Source organism: Macaca fascicularis, chromosome 19 (genome assembly GCF_037993035.2).
Source record: "Macaca fascicularis isolate 582-1 chromosome 19, T2T-MFA8v1.1".
In the NCBI taxonomy this organism is placed as follows: domain Eukaryota; kingdom Metazoa; phylum Chordata; class Mammalia; order Primates; family Cercopithecidae; genus Macaca; species Macaca fascicularis.
Window position 1 is genome coordinate 54,115,219 of NC_088393.1, and position 19,641 is coordinate 54,134,859.

At 51.5% G+C, this 19,641-nt stretch overlaps 2 protein-coding genes and 1 long non-coding RNA gene across 18 annotated transcripts in view; 2 read left to right on the plus strand and 1 right to left on the minus strand.

Annotated features, from left to right (window-relative positions):
- The window catches only part of CCDC61 (coiled-coil domain containing 61), a 42,196-nt gene that overhangs the window by 20,139 nt on the left and 2,416 nt on the right, over window positions 1-19,641 (plus strand). For 3 of the 16 annotated variants that reach the window (XM_065534636.2, XM_065534637.2, XM_045378800.3), the window contains exons 6-14: window positions 1,049-1,259; window positions 1,364-1,446; window positions 2,069-2,238; window positions 2,333-2,408; window positions 2,727-2,866; window positions 3,039-3,117; window positions 3,289-3,346; window positions 4,128-4,197; window positions 9,533-9,574. In XM_065534636.2, coding sequence (XP_065390708.1) covers window positions 1,049-1,259; window positions 1,364-1,446; window positions 2,069-2,238; window positions 2,333-2,408; window positions 2,727-2,866; window positions 3,039-3,117; window positions 3,289-3,346; window positions 4,128-4,197; window positions 9,533-9,574 — 929 coding nt within the window. Of the gene's footprint in view, window positions 1-1,048; window positions 1,260-1,329; window positions 1,447-2,068; window positions 2,239-2,332; window positions 2,409-2,726; window positions 2,867-3,038; window positions 3,118-3,288; window positions 3,347-4,127; window positions 4,198-4,337; window positions 4,683-9,532; window positions 9,575-9,837; window positions 10,128-19,641 lie in introns of those variants that run through there. The other 13 variants (XM_065534638.2, XM_074023940.1, XM_005595192.5 and 10 more) reach the window with 8 other exon arrangements.
- On the minus strand, window positions 5,207-9,420 carry PGLYRP1 (peptidoglycan recognition protein 1). The gene is made up of 3 exons (XM_045378803.2): window positions 8,803-9,420; window positions 5,579-5,700; window positions 5,207-5,473 (listed from the first exon to the last, which is right to left on the minus strand). Exons 1-3 carry the CDS (start codon window positions 9,087-9,089, stop codon window positions 5,292-5,294), a joined length of 591 nt encoding a protein of 196 aa, XP_045234738.1. The 5' UTR covers window positions 9,090-9,420; the 3' UTR covers window positions 5,207-5,291.
- On the plus strand, window positions 12,128-15,586 carry LOC141409112 (uncharacterized). Its single transcript, XR_012427737.1, has 2 exons — window positions 12,128-13,936; window positions 14,035-15,586. It is a non-coding gene; the product is annotated as an uncharacterized lncRNA (long non-coding RNA).

The following is a 19,641-nucleotide window of genomic DNA, read 5'->3' on the forward strand; positions in this document are numbered from 1 at the left end:
ATCTCAGCTCACTGCGCACTCTGCCTTCTGAGTTCAAGTGATTCTCGTGCCTCAACCTCCTGAGTAGCTGGGATCACAGGCATGTGACACTACATCAGGCTAACTTTTGTATTTTTAGTAGAGACGGGGTTTCGTCAGGTTGGCCAGATTGGTCTTAAACTCCTGGCTTCAAGTGATCCACCTGCCTCGGCCTCCCAAAGTGCTGAGATTACAGGCATGAGCCACTTTGTCCAGCCAGAGAGGTCCAATTTCTGTTCATTTCCCCCTTCCCCATAAATAATCCTTTTCCCCCATAGATTTTGGTTTATTCTATTATATAATTTTGAAAATATAAACATGTAATTTATAATTCTCGTTTCTTTTACGAAAAGGGACATTCTGAACATACTGTCTGCACCATACTGTGTCACAGCAGTCACTCGGTGACAGGACGTAGAGATCCTCTACTTTCCTCTTTATAGTTTTGTGCGACTCAATTGAGTAGATGTATTAGAAATTCAGTTAGTTCTGTTTTGACGTACATTTTGGCTATTTCTACTCTTTTGCTATTACAGATTGTGCTGCAATGAATAATAGCCTTGTGTATATACTTTCTTAAGGAAGGGTTTTGAGCGTGGTAGTTACCTGATCAAATTTGTATTGCAGAGGATTTCGTGACTGGGAGACTGGCCTGGCGAGGTGGGAGGAGGAGGGAGGCAGTGCTAGGCTTTCAGGGTGTGGACAGATTGATGAAATCGTTTAGAATTGGAACTCACATGGCTGTGTTCCCACTCCTTCACCCGCACCAGGGGAGGAGTGTGTGTGCGTCCTGTGCGTGGTGGGGTCATGTCCTCTTCGTGGGGTGGATGAGGGTGATGTGACCACATCCCTCCTCACACGTCGATAGGGGAGATGATAGGAGCCTGCCCCTCCCCTTGGGGGCAGTTGAGAGTGATGGAGCCCTGTTCCCCCTTCCGGAGAGGTGAAATGATGAGGCGTCCCACCCCCATGGAGTCGTGGGAATGGGACCATGCCTCTCTCTCCAGCGCTCTCTCTCCGTCTTCCCCAGGGTGTCGCGCCTGGCGTCTGAGAAGCGGGAGCTGGAGGTGCAGCTGGGCCGATCGCGCGAGGAGGCGCTGGCCGGGCGCGCGGCGCGCCAGGAGGCCGAGGCGCTGCGCGGGCTGGTGCGCGGGTTGGAGCTGGAGCTGCGGCAGGAGCGTGGGCTCGGGCACAGGGTGGCCGGCCGTCGCGGCCAGGATTGTCGCCGTCTGGCCAAGGAGGTGAGCAGCGGGGGGCCGGGAGCGGCCAGCGAGACGTGGACCTCGGCCTCAGCCTGGGCTTCGGCCTCAGCCTGGACCTTCGCGCCCCTCTCCCCTCCTGGCAGCTCGAGGAGGCGAAGGCATCGGAGCGGAGCCTGCGCGCCCGGCTGAAGACGCTGACCAGCGAGCTGGCATTGTACAAGAGGGGGTGAGAGGCTAGGCCTGCGGTGCTCTAGGGTGGATGGGCGGGGCCTGAGAGGGGGTGGAGCGTGAGGAGGCGGAGCGTGAGGGAGGCGGGGCGGGGCCAGGTAGGGTGGAGGGGGCGGGGCTGAAGGGGAGGAGGGGCTTAGCGGACCCCGTCTGGAGGCCAGACAGGATTCGGGTGCGGTGGTTAGGTGGACCCGGGCTGTGCGGAGATGCGCAGGCTTGAGGCGGCGTTCAGGAGGGACTGGGAAAGGGATTGGGCCCTAGGGTCTCCTGGTGCGAAAGGGTGCGGCGCAGCAGGTGGGATCAGGGTGAGGTCTGCTGGCATTCATGGGGTGGGTGGTGGAAAATTGGGAAGGGTTTCCGGGGAGTTGTGGAAGACTCCAGAAAGAAGGGTTTGGTGAAGGGGGTGTGTTGAAAGGATGTTGGGAAATGACAGAGGGGTGTTTTAGGAGTTTGGGTGTGGTCTAGGGGGAGGATATCATGAGGGTCGTGGGCCCAGGAGTGCACGTCTAGGAGCTGATGGGGTAGGCCTGAGGGTTCGGAGAAGGTGCGGTCGGGGAGGAGTCTCGAGATTGAGTTTGTCGGGGCGGGTGGGAAGCTGACAGCTGCCCCTGTGGTCTCAGGAGGCGGACTCCGCCGGTGCAGCCGTCCCCGGCGCGGGAGGACCGGGCCTCATCGTCCCGGGAGCGCTCCACGTCGCGAGGCCGCGGCGCCGCGCGCTCCTCATCCCGGGAGAGCGGCCGCGGAAGCCGGGGTCGGGGCCGCCCTGCGCGCCCCTCGCCCTCGCCCACAGGTCTGTGCCCCTGCCCTGCGGTGGGGAGGGGACGCACTGGCGCTGCCAAGGCCCGTCGCAGGACCCAGCCGCCTCCTCTCCCACGTGGTCCTAGGTGGTCGCGCGCTCCGCTTCGACCCCACGGCCTTTGTGAAAGCCAAGGAAAGGAAGCAGAGAGAGATCAAGATGAAGTCAGTGCCCCTTTCTCCCTCACCTGCCCCTGTCCCTGGCCCTTGCCCGCTCCCGGGCGCTCATCTCTCCACGCCACCATCAGTCCCCATCTCCTTCCACCTGCTCGCTTCTCGCCGGATACCCCGCCTGCTTTGCCGGCTCCGCCTGCTGTGCCTTCCGTCCGTCCCACCTCCTCGTCTGTGTTTCTGCATGCTTTCCGCGCCTAGGCTCGTCACCTTGGGCGGTCGCCGGCGTGGCTGTGACCTTTTGGGGCGCAGCGACACCCTTGCCCGCAGGAGTTGGGCGTACAGGCCAGTGTCTCCTTTCTTTTTTCCCAGGCAGCAGCAGCGGAACCGATTAGGCAGTGGGGGAAGCGGGGACGGTCCGTCCGTCTCCTGGTCTCGCCAGACACGGGCCCCTGCTGTCGTGACTGGCCGAGGGGACGCCCCTAACCGCTCCCGAAACCGCAGCTCCTCAGGTAACCCGCCTGGAGCTCGGGGCCGCGGGGCTAGGCGGAACTGCGCGGGGGTGGGAGGCACTGGGCGGGGCCGGCGGGTCGGGCGGGGCGGGGCTGGGCGGGCTGGGAGGGCCTGGGAAGCACTGGGCGGGGCCAGCGAGGGCCAGAGCTCACGCCCTCCGTCTCCCTCTAGTGGATAGTTTCCGCAGCCGCTGCTCGTCTGCCAGCTCCTGCAGCGATTTGGAGGATTTCTCCGAGTCGCTCTCCAGAGGGTAAAACTTGAACATGGGAAAAGGATCACCTCAAAAGGGTTTCTGGAGAGACTATAAACAATCTTTTTCAGGGAAATTGGGTGATGGAGCCTGGGGGCCGCCACAAAGGTCGGGGAGGTGGGAATACTGGAGCCTCCGCACCACTGGTTCTTGGTTACTCCTTTTTCTCAGGGGTCACCGCCGCCGTGGGAAGCCTCCCGGCCCAACGCCCTGGAGTGGGTCCAATACGGTGAGTAGAAGGGGTAGCATAAACCGCTGGAACACAGCTGTCCTCATTTGCTGTGATTCCTTCCTGGGGATCAGGGGCAGAGGTGACTCTGAATGCCTGTGCAACAGGGCTTTTTTTGTGTAAGAGTGGCTCTCGCTCTGTCCTTCAGGCTGGGGTGCAGTGGGGGCAATTGTAGCTCACAGCAGCCTTTAACTCCTGGGCTTGAGAGACCCTCCCACCTCGGCCTACCGAGTAGCTGGGACTAGGCTTTTTTTGCGGGGGAGGGTGAGGTTGAGACAGGATAAGGGGGTAGTATTGTCTCTTTATGTTGCCCAGGCTGGTCTGGAACTCTTGGCCTCAAGCCATCCTTAGCCTCCCACAGCACTGGAGTTACAGGCTGGGCCAGCGCACCTGGCCTGGGAACAGCATGTTTTGAGAGCATTAGATTGGAGAAGGAATAATGGGAGGCATGTGATGCTCTTTAGGGCTTTGGCTTCTCACTGTCAGGTCTTGAAACCAGCTCCTCCTCTTACCAGCTGTATCATTCAAGGCAGTTCTTTAGCCTCTCTGTACCTTAGTTTTTGTTTATCCGTTAACCGGGGATGGTAATGGCATCACCTCACATGGGAGGTGAGGGCTCTGTGAGGACATTAGGAGGTTATTTTGCATATAATGAATACCCAGTAGATGTCAGGCCTTATTTTTCCCCAAGGTCCTTAGGCTCAGGATTTCCAGTGGGATTTAGGGGGACAGGAATAGAGGGACAGTGGCTGACCCCCTTTCCCACCTTCCCCATCACCAGAAGTCCACCCCCGTGGAACGCAGCCACCAGAAATCTCTGACCAACTCTGGGGGCTGGGTGCCCATCAAAGGTGAGCCTGGGACTCCACATCCCCTCTCCCAGCCCCAGGACCCGTTGGAATGGTAGTGGGGGCAGTGGTATATTGGGCCCAGGAACTCCCTGGGGCTTCAGGACCCTCACAGCCCCCCATACCCCCACCTGCTCTCACAGAGTACAGCTCGGACCACCAGGCGGCTGACATGGCCGAAATAGACGCACGCCTGAAGGCCTTGCAGGAGTACATGAACCGACTGGATATGCGGTCATGATGTGGAGAAGGGGTACTGCCCCTCCATTCCCCACCCACTTGCTGGGTATGGCGTGGGGGGTGGGGCCAGGGTAGCCTCCAGCCCTGCCCAGGCCCTGCCCTGGCCCCACCCTGGCCCCACCCCTCCTGCTGTCTCTGTGGTCTCAGGTGTGTGAGGCTCTGACCCTGCCCTCTCCCCAGGCAGTGCATGCTGGGAAGGAGGATGTGTGCATTTTGTAAATAAACATATTTGCCCTGGGGGCCCCTCAGCTTATGACTAAAGGGTGAGGGTGGAGTGGGGAGAAATGTGGAGGAAGAGAAATTAGGGGGTATAACTGGAACCTGTGTGTGCCTCGGAGGCAGACTGGGACTCAGGCCTAGGTAAAGCTTGTACACTCTCTAAACAGTGCAAGGGCAGAGCTGGGAGGAGTAGTGAGCAGCCTGTCCCCAAAGGAGTTCAAGCAAAGGTTCTGCGCAGGATGCCTTTGGCTGTGTGGTGGGAAGGGGGTGTCTTGCAGCGTGGTTCACTGCCCAGGAGGACCCCCAGGACCCCCTGTTGGTGACATCCAGGCTGCTTTGGTGCTGATTCCTGGGCTCTGACCTGAGACCTCTGGGTTCTGAGCTGTGATGTTGCTCTCGAGCTGGGATCTCCGGGGTCTTGGTTCAGGGCCGGGGCCTCTGGGTTCCAAGCACCAGTGAGGAGAGTGCTGGGAGGGAAAGGGTGGGCGGGCTTTGGTCTTGTGGGAGGGAGAGAAGGGGGGGAGGTTTGTGGTGGGACCTGCTGAGGAACACATTTTGAGCTGCATCTTTATTGGAGGAGGAGGCAGTGGGGTTTTTGGCCATGGGAGGAGAGGAATGGGGGGCAGATTAGCAGGGCCTCAGTGGGAGGGGTAGTGTGGCCAATTCTGGATGAGGTTGTAGAGCTGGTCGCCTGGAGAGAGTGTACGCTGCACATCCCGGTGTCCTTTGAGCACATAGTTGGACTTCAGGGCTCCCTGAGCCACACCGCAGGCCAGTAGACCCTGGGCTGCCCGGAGGGCCCGGGGTAGGGGCACCCGATCTGGAGGAGACAGAGGTAAGAGTTAGGCAGGGGCTTCCCTGAAGGGCAGTGGTAGTGTAGGGCCCTGTGTCAGCCCCCATCCCGACTGGCTGGACAGTCACTCACCCATGTAGTTGCCCATGAAGCTGATGCCAATGGACATGGTGTTCCAGGCGTGATCTGCGTGCGCGCCCGTGAAGTTCCAGCCACGGCCCTCGTATACGAGCCCATCTTCTCCAATCAGGAAGCTGCATGGGGAGGTGGGAGGGGCTTGATGAGTGAGGGAGGGTTTCCCGAGAACAACTCCTTCTTCCTCCACTCACCCTGCCTCCGTTCCTGCCCTGGTGCACACAACTTCCCCAGCATCCTTCTCACCCCTTAATTTCCCACGATAGTAACAATGACTGTGGTCATTTATTGGGCTCCTGCCATGTGCCAAGCACAGCTCTGCATACACCTTTTTTTTATCCTCATGGCAACCCCGATCACCCCATTTTATATAGATAGAATCAGAGCGGTAGAATCACCTGCCCTGGGGTCACACAGCCCGTCTGGTGCATAGCTGGGGTTTGTACCCAGGCCTCTGTGGTCCCCACCCATGTGATCTTGTGCCTTGCTCTCTCCTGCCTCCCTAGAGGATTTGTGGAAGTCCTGTTTTACTGAATCCTTGCAGGACAGCCCTCTGAGGCAGGGACTCTTTTTTTTTTTTTTTTTGAGATGGAGTTTCACTCTTGTTGCCCAGGCTGGAGTGCAGTAGGGTGGTCTCGGCTCACTGCAACCTCTGCCTCCCAGATTCAAGCGATTCTCGTGCCTCAGCCTCCTGAGTACCTGGGATTACAGGCATGAGCCACCACACCCGGCTAATTTTTGTATTATTAGTAGAGACAGGGTTTCACTCTGTTGGCCAGGCTGATCTCGAACTCCCAACCTCAGGTGATCTGCCCGCCTTGGCCTCCCAAAGTGCTGGGATTACAGGCATGAGCCACTGTGCCTGGCTGAGGCAGGGACTCTTACCATCCTCATCTTAAGCTGAGAGTGCAGAGACTCAGAAAGCGACATAGTTTGTACAAGGTCCTCAGAGCTCCCTGCCTCTCAGATCTCTGCCCTCGCCCCAGCCTGCTTCCTGCCCTGGGGTCCTCTGGGGGACAGGATCAGAGACTCAAAGTTGGGGTCACAATCAGATACCGACCCTGGAGCCCCAGCACCTGCCTCTTTGAGGTTTCCAAGCCTGGCAGCAAATCCTTAAGGCTGATTCATTCAGTAGGTCCGATTGAGCATGTCTGACATGGCACATGGGGATGAACTAGAAGATCAGTGCCTTGCAGCTGCAGTATGTGCCAGCTTAGCCCTCGCACTCACAGTGTCATTAGTGATGCACAGAATGTTGGAACTTCCGAATCTCGAGTCCTGAATCTGCTGCTTAGGAAGCCAGCTCCCAGAATCTGGCCCTGGTGACGCTGGCTGCTGGGACTGGCTGGTTATGGCCCTGCCGGTGATGCTGGCTGCTAGGACTGGCTGGTTATGGCCCTGCCATGTTCCCGGAGCCTGGCATGATGGTGGTGGGGTCGGGGTTGGTTGGTTCTTCCTGGTCATTTGTTGCATGAATACATCTCATTTAAACCTCAGCCACCATCGCCAAGCGGGTACAGTCCAAAGCCCCATTTACAGGTGAAGAAACGAGGCTCAGAGAGAGAACGTGACATGACATGTAAAGGGGATTCAGAATGTTAGAACCAGATTCTGAATCCTAAAAGCTGAGGGCCAGACACCGGCTGCTTCTGTATGTGGTGACGTGGACCTGAGGCTGTAGAGCCAGGCTTGGGCCTTCGTGACCTCATGGGAACACTTAGAATTGGAGCGCCTGAGTCTTGGAAACAAAACGTTGACGTTGGATTGTTTGATAAAATCTTGAACTGGAAGGGCTGGGAATACCTTTGGAAACCTGTAGACTTCTCTGGGTGGGGTTTTTTTCTTTTTTTCATGACACAGCCTTACCAGGTCCTGAGAGCATGTGCTCCCTGGGTGGGGTCTATTGAAGTGGACTCTGGGGACCTGGGGATCTGGGGACCTGTGCGTTCCTCCAGTAAGCTCTGCAGGGGATTCTGATGCTACCTGGGTCTGAGAGCTTGCAGGATTCAAACGTTCCCTTCCCTTGGAAATCCTCAGGCTGGACTGCAGCCCATTATAAGGAGGAGGTAGCTGGTAGGCATGGCCCCGGACCTGCTTCAGCCGGCACCCCTTATGATCTCTTCTCCCCATGGCAGCCAGAGGGAGTCTCTTCTACCTACACTAGTCCCCGTCCCTGCTTTGCAGGGGGAAGCCTCCCGTAGCTCCCATCTTGGAGTAAAAGCTACAGTCCTCACTGTGGTCCACAAGGCCCTGCCTGGTCCGGCCCTTTCCCCATTTCATTCTGCTCCCCCGGCTGTGTTCAGCCACCCTGTCCTTCCCACGGGACCCACCCACTCAGCCCCGTTGGCTTTGCCCCCAGCACCCTCTGCCACCAGCACTCCTCTGTCAGCTCCCCGATCCCAGAGCCAAGGCAGCCACTCTCAGGGAATTTCCCTTGCCCCACCCTTTCAAGGAGCCTGTGTGGGTCTGGTCCCAGCCTGAGGTCACCCTCCCTCACCTCCTTTTATCCATCACCTCTATCACCGTCTGAATTCACCTGTGGCCTGGGCTTCTTTCTCCTTGCGGGTCTTTCAGCCCCAGGAGGCTAGAGTGGCACCGTTCTCCATGCCACATCTGGCACACTGCCTGGCACATAGTAGGTGCCTAATGGCAATAGCCTGTGGCTTTGCGGGCCCCTGTGTGTCAGGCAGTTCCTAGGTGCTTTGCCTGTATTGGCTCATTTAAGGAGCAGATGGGCCGCGATCCCGTTGACTTTGCGGAGGAGGAAGCTGAAGCCGGGAGGACCTGCCCCAGCTGGGGAGGGATCTGCCCCAGGCCTCAGCCAGCAATAAGCTGAGCTGACTCTGGAACCCAGCTCCGCACTGAGTCAGCCTGCTTTTCTGCCTCCTAACAAAGGCACCAGGCATCAGGAAGCGGCGCCTTCATAAGGCGCCGCGGACACCTTGGTGCGTGTTAGGCAAAGTCTGCCCCTTCCTCCGGGGAAGCGGGGCTTGGATTTCAGCCCATCCCCGGCCCTCACGCATCTTGGTTCTATGAGCACCTGCACTGGCCCACGCGGTGACCCGAGGAAGAAATGAAGACCCTGTGAGGTTCAGTAAGCTGCTCGGGGTGTCAGCCAGGTGGCCCCAGCACCCGGCCTAGAACCGGTCCCGCTGGCGGGCACTTGCACACCTTTGCCTCTGGGGTCCCTGGTCCAGCCCGTGCCTCCCCGCCGCACTCACTTGTAGCCCACGTCGCACCAGCGCAGTGTCTTCACGTGGTAGGACTGCACATTCTGGGTCTGCTGCTGGCACAAGGCTGGGGTGTTGCAGCTGCTGCCCGCCGTGTGCGACACCACCACATAGTGCAAGGGCAGGCTCAGGCGCTGGGTGCACTCTGACTGCAGGGCCCTCCACTCGTTCCGGGGCACTATAGGGCTGCAGCAGGCCGGGGCTTCTGTCTTCTGAGCCTCTCCGAGTCGAAGGAGGCCGAGGAGAGCCCAGGCAAGCAGCGCACAGCGGCGGGACATAGCGGCAGGGCGGCAGGGGCGGGGAGACCGCTAGGAGAGCCAGGTGGCGGGGCCGCCTTTATCTGCTGGGGGATTCCGGGAGTGGCCCGGAAAGTCTTGCTTCACACCCTGCTGGGACTTCCCTGCTGGCCCAGCAGACCCCAGACTCAGCTTCCTTCCCTGGCAGGGCCAGGGCGGGATGCACTGTGGTTGGAGTCTGGGTTGCGCCCATGGCAATGACAGGCCGCCTCGCTCAGCAGGGAGGGCCGCACAGGCTTCGCCCCGCCGTTTCCGGAAGACCCGGGGCCGGGATCCCGGTCCTGCTTGTCTCTCCCCCTCTCAGTGGAACATTGAACAACTCAACAGGAACTTACATGGCAGATCCCCGGGGCGTTGGCACATCTTCTCTCCGCAAGGACTGAGGTAACAAAGGTGTTCATTTTAAAAACACTTCCTTCTCCCAGGTCCAAGCCTGATGCCATTTACCCTTGCAGCAAACTCACGAGGTGAGTATCTGGAAGCCCATTTCACAGTGGAGGAAACTGAGGTTGGGAGCAGGTAAGTCACAGGCTGAGACGACGGAGGCACTGGAGCCCCGCCTCTAGAGCCAGGCTGCCTGTGTGTGAATCCTGGATACCCAGTGTGTGAGAGCCTGCAAGTGGTTTTTAAAAATGTGTATTTAAAAAATATATATATTTTAAATTTTATTTTATAAATAATATTTTACTTTATTTTTTTTTTGAGATGGAGTTTTGCTCTTGTCACCCAGGCTGGAGTGCAATGGTGTGATCTTGGCTCACTGCAACCGCCGCCTCCCAGGTTCAAGAGATTCTCCTGCCTCAGCCTCCTGAGTAGCTGGGATTACAAGCACGCACCACCACGCCCAGCTAATTTTTGTATTTTTAGTAGAGACGGGGTTTTGCCATGTTGACCAGGCTGGTCTCGAACTCCTGACCTCAGGTAATCTGCCCACCTCGGCTTCCCAAAGTACTGGGGTTGCAGGCATGAGCCACTGCGCCTGGCCTAAGGTTTGTAATTTAAAAAAAAAAAAAAAAAAAATATATATATATATATATATATATATATATATATATATATGTGTGTGTGTGTGTGTGTGTGTATATATATGTGTGTGTGTGTGTGTGTGTGTGTATATATATATATATATATATATAGAGAGAGAGAGAGAGAGAGAGAGAGCGCGATCTCACCAGGCTGCCCATGGTTGGTCTCGAACTCCTGAACTTGAGCCATCCTCCTGCCTCAGCCTCCCAAGGTGCTGAGATTACAGGCGTCAGCCACCATGTCCCAGCACCCTACAAGTGACTGAACCTTCCTGTGCCTCAGTTTTCCCCACCTGCAATATGGGGATGACATAGTACCTGAGTCAGAGGGTTGATGAGGGATTAGATGGGTTGCAGGGGTAGAGCCCTTAGAAGGTGTCTGGCACAGAGTCCCACAGTCACACCCGTGGGACCGGAACTCCAGCCCACCCTTGGTAGGAAGAAACATGCTTTATACACGGGGACCTCTGGCAGCTCAGTTCGGGAGAGGAGGGAATCTGGGGTCTGGAGAGGAACAGCCATTTGCCCAGGGCCGGAGTGGGTTGGGGTCACCTGTTGGGGCAGAAGGCTTTCCTGGGCCCTCTGTCCTGCCCAGGTCCCCTTCCCATGCCTTCCTAGAGCACGTGGTGAGTTCAGGGCAGACTACCTGGTTCCTTCTTCTACCCCTTCTATTTTAGTGGCTCTTTAAAAAATTACAAAAGGGATCTCTCATTTGCCCTCTGGCAAGGAAATCAAAATAAATTACAAAAGTAACACATGCTGTAACAAGTTGAATTGATACAAAATGTTAATCACCTGTGTCCCACCCCTACAGCGCCACCCACCTGAGGCCACCTGGGAACAGTGTGGTGTGTTTTCTTTTTTCTCCTTCCTTCCTTCCTTCCTTCCTTCCTTCCTTCCTTCCTTCCTTCCTTCCTTCCTTCCTTCCTTCCTTCCTTCCTTTTCTCTCTCTCTCTCCTTCCTTCCTTCCTTCCTCCCTCCCTCCCTCCCTTCCTTCTCTCTCTCTTTTCTTTTTCCTTTCTTTTCTTTTCTTTGTCCCCCTCTGTCACCCAGACTGGAGTGTAGTGGCATGATCTTGGCTAGTGCACTGCAAGCTCCGCGTCCTGGGTTCAAGTGATTCTCCTGCCTCAACCTCCCAAGTAGCTACAATTAGAGGCGTGTGCCACCATGCTCAGCTAATTTTTGTATTTTTGGTAGAGACAGGGTTTCACCATGTTGGCCTGGCTGGTCTCGAACTCCTGACCTCAGGTGAGCCACCCACCAGTCTTCCAGAGTGCTGGGATTACTACAGGCATGAGCCACCGCACCTGACCAGTGTGGTGTGTTTTCATCTTCCATGTCCTGCATTCTCACGTACAGTGTACTCATGCTGTTACTGAATTGTGCACCAGGCATCTGTGGCACTTTTTAGAAATTATCACATACTCATGACAAGCTTGCAAGATGCATGTTATTATTAACCCCTCTTACAGTTGACGAAACTGAGGCCCGGGTGTATGATCACGTACAGGAGTTGGTGAAGCTGGGGTTTGGCTACAGGCTTTCTGCCTGCAGAGTTATAAACCATATTCTCTTCCCTACAAACTTATATAAGGACATAAAAAAAAGTAACAAAATCAAAACCATGTGCATCAATTTACCTTTTGTCACCTAATATTTCATGGGCATCTCACCAGGGCAGTATATATAATTCTAATTTATTCTTTGTAATAGTTGCACAATGTGCTGTAGTATCAGTTCAGCATTGTGGATCTTTTAGTTTTTGAAGTTTTCCAGTATTTTCCCCACACTACGCAAAATATTTTCAGACATATGTCCCTATGCACTGGTGCATTTATAAGTAAATTATAAACACAGAGTTATTAGGTCAATGAGTATACATAATTAATATTACCAGATTGTTTTCCCCAAAAAGCTATTAATAATTCATATTTTTCACCAGTAATGTTTTGGAGCCTCCTTACCCCGACCCCAGAAGTGGGTGTTATCACTTTTTTTTTTTTTTTTTTTTTTTTTTTTTTTTGAGTCAGAGTCTCGCTCTGTCACCCAGGCTGGAATGCAGTGGCAAGATCTCGGCTCACTGCAACCTCCACCTCCTGGGTTCAAGCCATTCTCCTGCCTCAGCCTCCCAAGTAGCTGGGACTACAGGCGTGTGCCACCATACTGGGCTAATTTTTGTATTTGTAGTAGAGATGGGGTTTCACCATGTTGGCCAGGCTGATCTCGAACTCCTGACCCCAGTGATCCACCCACCTCGGCCTCCCAAAGTGCTGGGATTACAGGTATGAGCCATCTTGCCTGGCCAGCGTTATCACTTCTTAAATTTATAGGTGTAAAGTGACAGCTCCTTTGGCATTTTAATGCCCACTCAGGAGACTGGGTATTTTTCCATATTTGTTGTCTATATTTGGGCTTGCTTTTTTGTCAATTACCTATTCATATCCATTGCCCATTAAAAAAAATTGGGTTGTTTGCCTTTTTGTTATTATTTGCAAAATGAACAAAAGTATCACATAATTGGGATTATTGAGTTCTTGGGTGTGTACATTTTGTGTATTTCAGTTTCTTTTAGAAGCATTAAAGAATAATGTAATATAAAAAGTGTACAAACACATTTTTTATAGAGTTGATAGACTTAATAGAGTAGTGAGCTTATGAATTTTCATGAAGTGAATACACCTGTGTATCCAGTGCCTGGATTAAGAAGTAGAGCTACACTTAAAATTTTAATAGGAGTTGGTAAATACAATACCAAAAAGATTTTAGTATTTATTTTTCCCACAGTGTGATCAGTTTTTAAATGTTTTACTAATCCAAAGAACATGATCTCATTATTGCTTTATTTGCATTTCCTTGAACATTAGAGAGGTGATTATCTTTTTACATATTTATGGGTATCAGCATCCACCTTCAAACCATCTGTTAATCTCTTCTGATCATTTTCTTGTTGAGTTGTATATGGGGGATATTAACCCTATGTCTTATTGAATGTGCTGCAAACCTTTTCCTCTAGTCTGTTAAAAAATATCTAGGTTTTTCTATTATGGTTTCTGTTTCCTGTCTTGCCTTAAGAGGGACTTTTCAGATTGTAGAACTTTTTGTATTTAAGAAAGATTATTTTGTGTTTTACTTTTAGATTGTTACCTCAGCTAAAATGTATACTTGCATGTGGTGTGAGGTAGGGGTCTGACCTTGTTTCCAGATGGTAAGCCATTTGCCCAAGTTCTGTTTATTATATAGGTAGACCTGATTTTAAATTTCCATTCTGCCCCTTATTAGCTGCATGATCTTGGGCAACTGGATAGCAATTGACACAGTCGACCACTTCCTCTTTCTCAAAATACTTATTTCCCTTAGCTTTTGTGATGTAAGACTGCCTTGATTTTCCTTCTGCTTCTCTGGCTGGTCTTTCTTCTCTCTTTTTTTCAGAGTAATTCTTCCCTCCTGGACTCTCACACCATATATTTTGTGCTGAGTGATCTTATCCACATAATGGCTTCAGCCACAGTCAAAATGCAGAGGATTCCTGTATTTCAATGTCTAGTCTGGAGCGCTCAGTTGAGTTCTGGATCTGTGTATCTGCCTGGCCACTTGACGCCTCCACTTGGATGTCCCACAGGCACCTCCAATGCAAAATGACTCATGATCTTCTCCTCCACATCAGCACTCTCACAGGAGTTCCTGTCTAAGGGAATGGCATCACCATCTTCCCATTATAAAAGCCATACATTTGAGCATCATCCTTGACTAATTCCTGTTCCTTCCTTTGTTGTACCCAGCACCCAAAAGAATGCCCAGCACATGGTAGGTGCTCACTAAATAGCTACTTGATTGAATGGATATTCTACCCACCACCAAGTCATGACACTGTGATGAATTAGAACTCTTCCATTTACTTCCAGTCTCTGCACCCTGGTCCAGACACCGCCTCCTTTCACCTGGATTTTGCCCTGCCTCTTCAGTGACCTCCCAGGATGCACTCTGGCCTCTGTGAGGCCAAAGCTCTGCCCAGGTCTTTTCTGAAGGTCACCCTCAAAAATGAGTCACATTTTTCAGTGGCATCTCATGATTCCTAGAATGAGGCCCAAGCTCCTCCCCATGGCCAACAGCACAGGCTGCCTACAGTGTGGGCTGACCCCATCCCAGCCTCACCTTGCTCACTCCCAAAAACCTTTTTCTGACTGCTGCAGCCACTGTCCCCTTCTTGCTGTCCTTGAACATGCTTTGACTACCCTGTCCACTTGGGGACTTCAGACACACCGGGTATAAGTTTTAAATAGAGGAACCTGGAACTAATTCAGAAACTTTGTACCTAAGCTTTAAGACAACAAAACACCAAGCCAGCCTTTTGTAAAAAGACAGGACTATTTACACATCAGATTCCTTTTTTAAATTTTTATTTTCTTTTTTTCCCTTTCTTTTGCCTGTTTTTTCGTTTGAGGCACAGATTCCTTAAAGACACTAAGAATATAAACATTAGCTAGCTGGAGCGAAGCCTTCCATTGTGAGAGTTTTATTTAGTCTGTATCTTTAAAAAATGTATTTACTTATTTATTTTTTGAGATAGTTTCACTCTGTTGCCCAGGCTGGAGTACAGTGGTGCAATCTTGGCTCACTGCAACCTCTGCCTCTTGGGTTCAAGCAATTCTCTTGCCTCAGCTTCCAGAGTAGCTGGGATTACAGGTGCCCACCACCATGCTCAGGTAGTTTTGTTTTGTTTTTTTTTTTTTTTTTAGTAGAGATGGGAGTTTCACCATGTTGGCCAGGCTGGTCTTGAACTCCTGACCTCAGGTGACCTGCCTGCCTCGGCCTCCCAAAGTGCTGGGATTACAGGTGTGAGCCACCATGCCCGGCCATATTTACTTACGTATTTTTACATACAATATAAACACTTTAAATAGAGTTGAAGATCATCTCCGTGCACCAAGTGGTCAAACCCAACACCCAGGATCCAGCTGTCAAGTTCAGGGTAGCCCTTGAGCCTCTCTTGACTCCAACAGGGTGAGCTTGCTATCCTTGTGGCATGGGGCCTTTTGCATTGTGGATAATGGAGCGGCTCATGTAGTCCATAAGTTTTGTGCGTACCTGTGTACCCTGTCACTGTGAGCTGGTCCTGCCCAGTACCTCGGTGACCTTGAGGAAAGAAGCTGAGGTAAAACCTGGCCTGTCTGGCTCCTCTACTTCCTTCCTCAGCCCTCAAATTCTGGCCCCCACCTCACTCTTTAAATTTATTTTTATTTTAAATTTCATTTTAGAGACAGTCTTGCTTTGTTACCCAGGCTGGAGTGCAGTGGCACCATCATAGCTCACTGCAGCCTTGAACTCCTGGGCTCAAGGATCCTCCTGCCTCAGCCTCCCAACATGGTGAGATTATGGACATGAGACACTGCACTGGGCCTGTTGTGTGTCTTGTCAGCCTAAAATTGAAACATGCCTTGTTAGCATTTACTGCAACTTCAATGAGTGATTATTATGTTGCCTTTAATCCTGAGAGACTATATTACTTGTATACTTTTTTTTTGATAGGGGAAAATTAGATTTACTCCCTATGTGTTTAAATATCAGAGTCACTAGCTGCCCTGATTTAATCTGTTATAATTAAGTCAGTTAAAAAACTACTCCTTGGCCGGGCGTGGTGGCTCAGACCTGTAATTCCAGCACTTTGAGAGGCCGAGGTGGGCGAATCACTTGAGATGAGGAGTTCGAGACCAGCCTGGCCAACATGGTGAAACTCTGACTCTACTAAAAATACAAAAATTAGCCGGGCATGGTGGTGCATGCCTGTAGTCCCAGCTACTCGGGAGGCTGAGGCAGGAGAATTGCTTGAACCTGGGAGGCAGAGGTTGCAGTGAACTGAGATCATACCACTGCACTCCAGTCTGGGTGATACAGGGAGACTCCATCTCAAAAAATAGATTAAAAAACAAACAAAAAAACTCCTCCAGTTTTCTTGCTGTTAGCAAAAAACATGTTCTTTGTTTTATTAAAAATGATGAAAATAAAATCAAATGGTGATGATTACAAGGACATATTTGAAATACAATGCAGAATCTTCACTTACCTTTCACTCCTTGCTGCTCCCAAGCCTGTAATGCTCTCTCCCTTCTTCTGCCTCATCTAATTGTCACTTGTTGTTTCTTCTGTCGCCTCATCAGGATGATACCTCGTTTCTGTTATTTTGGAGGAGGATGGATCCCCCATTTGCTTTCCTCACATTGTTTCTTCTCCTTTGCATTCGTCACAACTGTAGTTTCTAATTTACTTCTGTATTTTTCTAATACTAGGTTGGTGCAAAAGTATCTGCGGTTTTTGCCATCAATGGAAAAATCATGACACTTGAGACTGAAAGAGGGAGCTACTAGTAATTATTATAATTAATAATTAATTATGCTGGGAGGCCGGGCACAGTGGCTTGCGCTTGTACTCCCAGCACTTTGGGAGGCCGAGGCAGGCGGATGACTTGAGGTCAGGAGTTCAAGATCAGCCTGGTCAACATGATAAAACCCTGTCTCTCCTAAAAATACAAAAATTGGCCGGGCGCGGTGGCTCAAGCCTGTAATCCCAGCACTTTGGGAGGCCGAGACGGGCGGATCACGAGGTCAGGAGATCGAGACCATCCTGGCTAACACTGTGAAACCCCGTCTCTACGAAAAAATACAAAAAACTAGCCGGGCGAGGTGGCGGGCGCCTGTAGTCCCAGCTACTCGGGAGGCTGAGGCGGGAGAATGGCGTAAACCTGGGAGGTGGAGCTTGCAGTGAGCTGAGATCCGGCCACTGCACTCCAGCCTGGGCGACAGAGCGGACTCCGTCTCAAAAAAAAAACAAAAAAACAAAAAAAAACCCCAAAAAACTAGCCGGGTGTGGTGGCGGACGCCTGTAGTCCCAGCTACTCGGGAGGCTGAGGCAGGAGAATGGCATAAACCCGGGAGGCGGAGCTTGCAGGGAACTGAGATCCGGCCACTGCACTCCAGCTCGGGTGACAGAGCGATACTCCGTCTCAAAAAAAAAAAAAAAAAAAAAAAAAAAAAAAAAAAAATTAGCTGGGCGTGGTGGCGGGCACCTGTAATCCCAGCTACTTGGGAGGCTGAGGCAGGAGAATCGCTTGAGCCCGGGAGGCAGAGGTTGTAGTGAACTGAGATCGCGCCACTGCACTCCAGTCTGGGCAACAGAGCCAGATCCTGTCTAAAAAAAGCAAAACAAAACAGCAACAAAACCCCCAGGAGTTCCTGTACCCACATTCTAGTGGGGAAGACAGGAAGCAAATTAACAAACATCTAATAACTATTTTAAAAAGCCAGATATACGATATTTCACGTGGATGACCCGATTGACCTGCTGCGGGTCAGGTAAACAGACTTCCGGTTCGCATCCTCAGCTTGGTCTTGGAGCTGGGGAAATATGCTAGACGGTTCCCCGCTTCAGCCACCAGAGGGCGCGCCCTCCCCGTGTGTCGTCTTTAGCGCACTTTTTCTCCCGCTGCTGTCAGTCACAGGGCAGCCCCTTAGCGGAACAGAGATCCTGTTCTGTGATGTTCCTGGGGCCTGCCTCTCCCAGGGAGTAACGGGCTCCTATGAACAGTAATAGCAACCATAATGTAGAGACTAAGAGCAAAGAGTTAGTGAGTTTTATGCTGATGTCCAAAGTCACAGGGCATTTCATTTTTCTTTTTTTTCCTTTCCTTTAAAAAAATTGGCTGGGCATGGTGGCTCACACCTATAATCCCAGCTCTTTGGGAGGCCGAGGCGGGTGGATCACCCGAGGTCAGGAGTTCGAGACCAGCATGGCCAACATGATGAAACCCCCGTCTCTACTAAAAATATAAAAAATTAGCTGGCTATGGTGGTGGGCGCCTGTAATCCCAGCTATTCAGGAGGCTGAGGCAGGAGAATCACTTGAACCCGGGAGGTGGAGGTTGCAATGAGCCGAGATCGCACCACTGCACTCCAGCCTGGGCAATAAGAGCAAAACTGTGTGTTTAAAAAAAAAAAAAAAAAAAAAAAAAAGGCGATTGGGTCGTGAGAGCTCTGTTCTCATAAATAAATTAATACATTCGTGAATTAATAGGTTAATAGATTAATGGGTTATCATGGTGGTAGGACTGGTGGCTTTATAAGAAGAAGAAGAGAGAGTAGCTAGCATCCTCAGCCCCCTCGCCATGGGATGCCGCATGCTGCCTTGACACCCTGTAGCGTCCCCACTAGCAAGAAGGCTCTCATCAGAAGCACCCCACACGGTGGCTCAAGCCTGTAATCCCAGCACTTTGGGAGGCCGAGACGGGCGGATCACGAGGTCAGGAGATGGAGACCATCCTGGCTAACATGGTGAAACCCTGTCTCTACCAAAAAAAAAAAATACAAAAAACTAGCCGGGCGAGGTGGCAGGCGCCTGTAGTCCCAGCTACTCGGGAGGCTGAGGCAGGAGAATGGCGTGAACCCGGGAGGCGGAGCTTGCAGTGAGCTGAGATCCGGCCACTGCACTCCAGCCTGGGCGACAAAGCGAGATTCCGTCTCAAAAAAAAAAAAAAAAAAAAAAGAAAGAAAGAAAAAAAGAAGCACCCCACAGTTTCAGCCTCAGAACTGTAGGAAATAAATTTTGTTTCTTTATAAGTTACCCAGTTTCAGGTATTCTGTTATAAGCAACAAAAAATGGACTAAGACAGGAATATTACTGGGTTAAGAAACAAAAAAAGAACTATTGATACATGCAACAATCTGGATAAATCTCAAGGGCATTATGCTAAGTGAATAAAAGTCAATCTCAAAAGATTTCATACTATGTAATTCCAATTATATAACTTTTTTTTTTTTTTTTTTTAAATGGAGTCTTACTCTGTCACTCAGGCTGGAGTGCTGTGGCATAATCTTGGCTCACTCTTCATGCAACCTCTGCCTCCCAGATTCAAGCAATCTCCTTGCCTCAGCCTCCCAAGTAGCTGGGATTACAGGAGTGCACTACCACACCCGGGTAATTTTTGTATTTTTAGTAGAGGTGAGGTTTCACCATTTTGGCCAGTCTGGTTTTGAACTCCTGACTTCAGGTGATCCACCCGCCTTGACCTCCCAAAGTGCTGTGATTACAGGCGTGAGCCACAGCGCCTGGCCTATATAAAATTCTTACAATGAGAAAACAACAGAGATGGAGAACAGATTGGTAGTTGCAAAGGGACAGATATAGTGTGTTTGTGTATGTATGTGTGCGCATGCCACTATAGTGGTAACACAGGGGAATTCCTTTGTGGGTCTATATCTTGATTGTGGTGGTGTATATACAAATATTTACATGGATCAAATTGTATAGAAACACACATGCATGTGTATGCACACACATACACAGGAATGCATGTAAAACTGGTGAATACTGAATAAAGTCCTCTGTAATCTAGTTAACAGTAATGTACCCATGTCACTTTCCTGGTTTTGATATTATGCTGTGATTATATAAGATGTTCCCATGTGGGAATACTGGATGAATGTTACATGGGACTATATGTACTATTTAATTTCCTGTGA

What these genes read in the sequence shown, in the direction of transcription:
- PGLYRP1 (XM_045378803.2), bottom strand. Translation starts at nt 9,089, where the DNA reads ATGTCCCGCCGCTGTGCGCTGCTTGCCTGGGCTCTCCTCGGCCTCCTT. An exon ending in TGGTGCGACGTGGGCTACAA is followed by an intron (nt 5,701 to 8,802) that starts GTGAGTGCGGCG and finishes CTCCCCATGCAG; the next exon opens with CTTCCTGATTGGAGAAGATG. An exon ending in CTTCATGGGCAACTACATGG is followed by an intron (nt 5,474 to 5,578) that starts GTGAGTGACTGT and finishes TGTCTCCTCCAG; the next exon opens with ATCGGGTGCCCCTACCCCGG.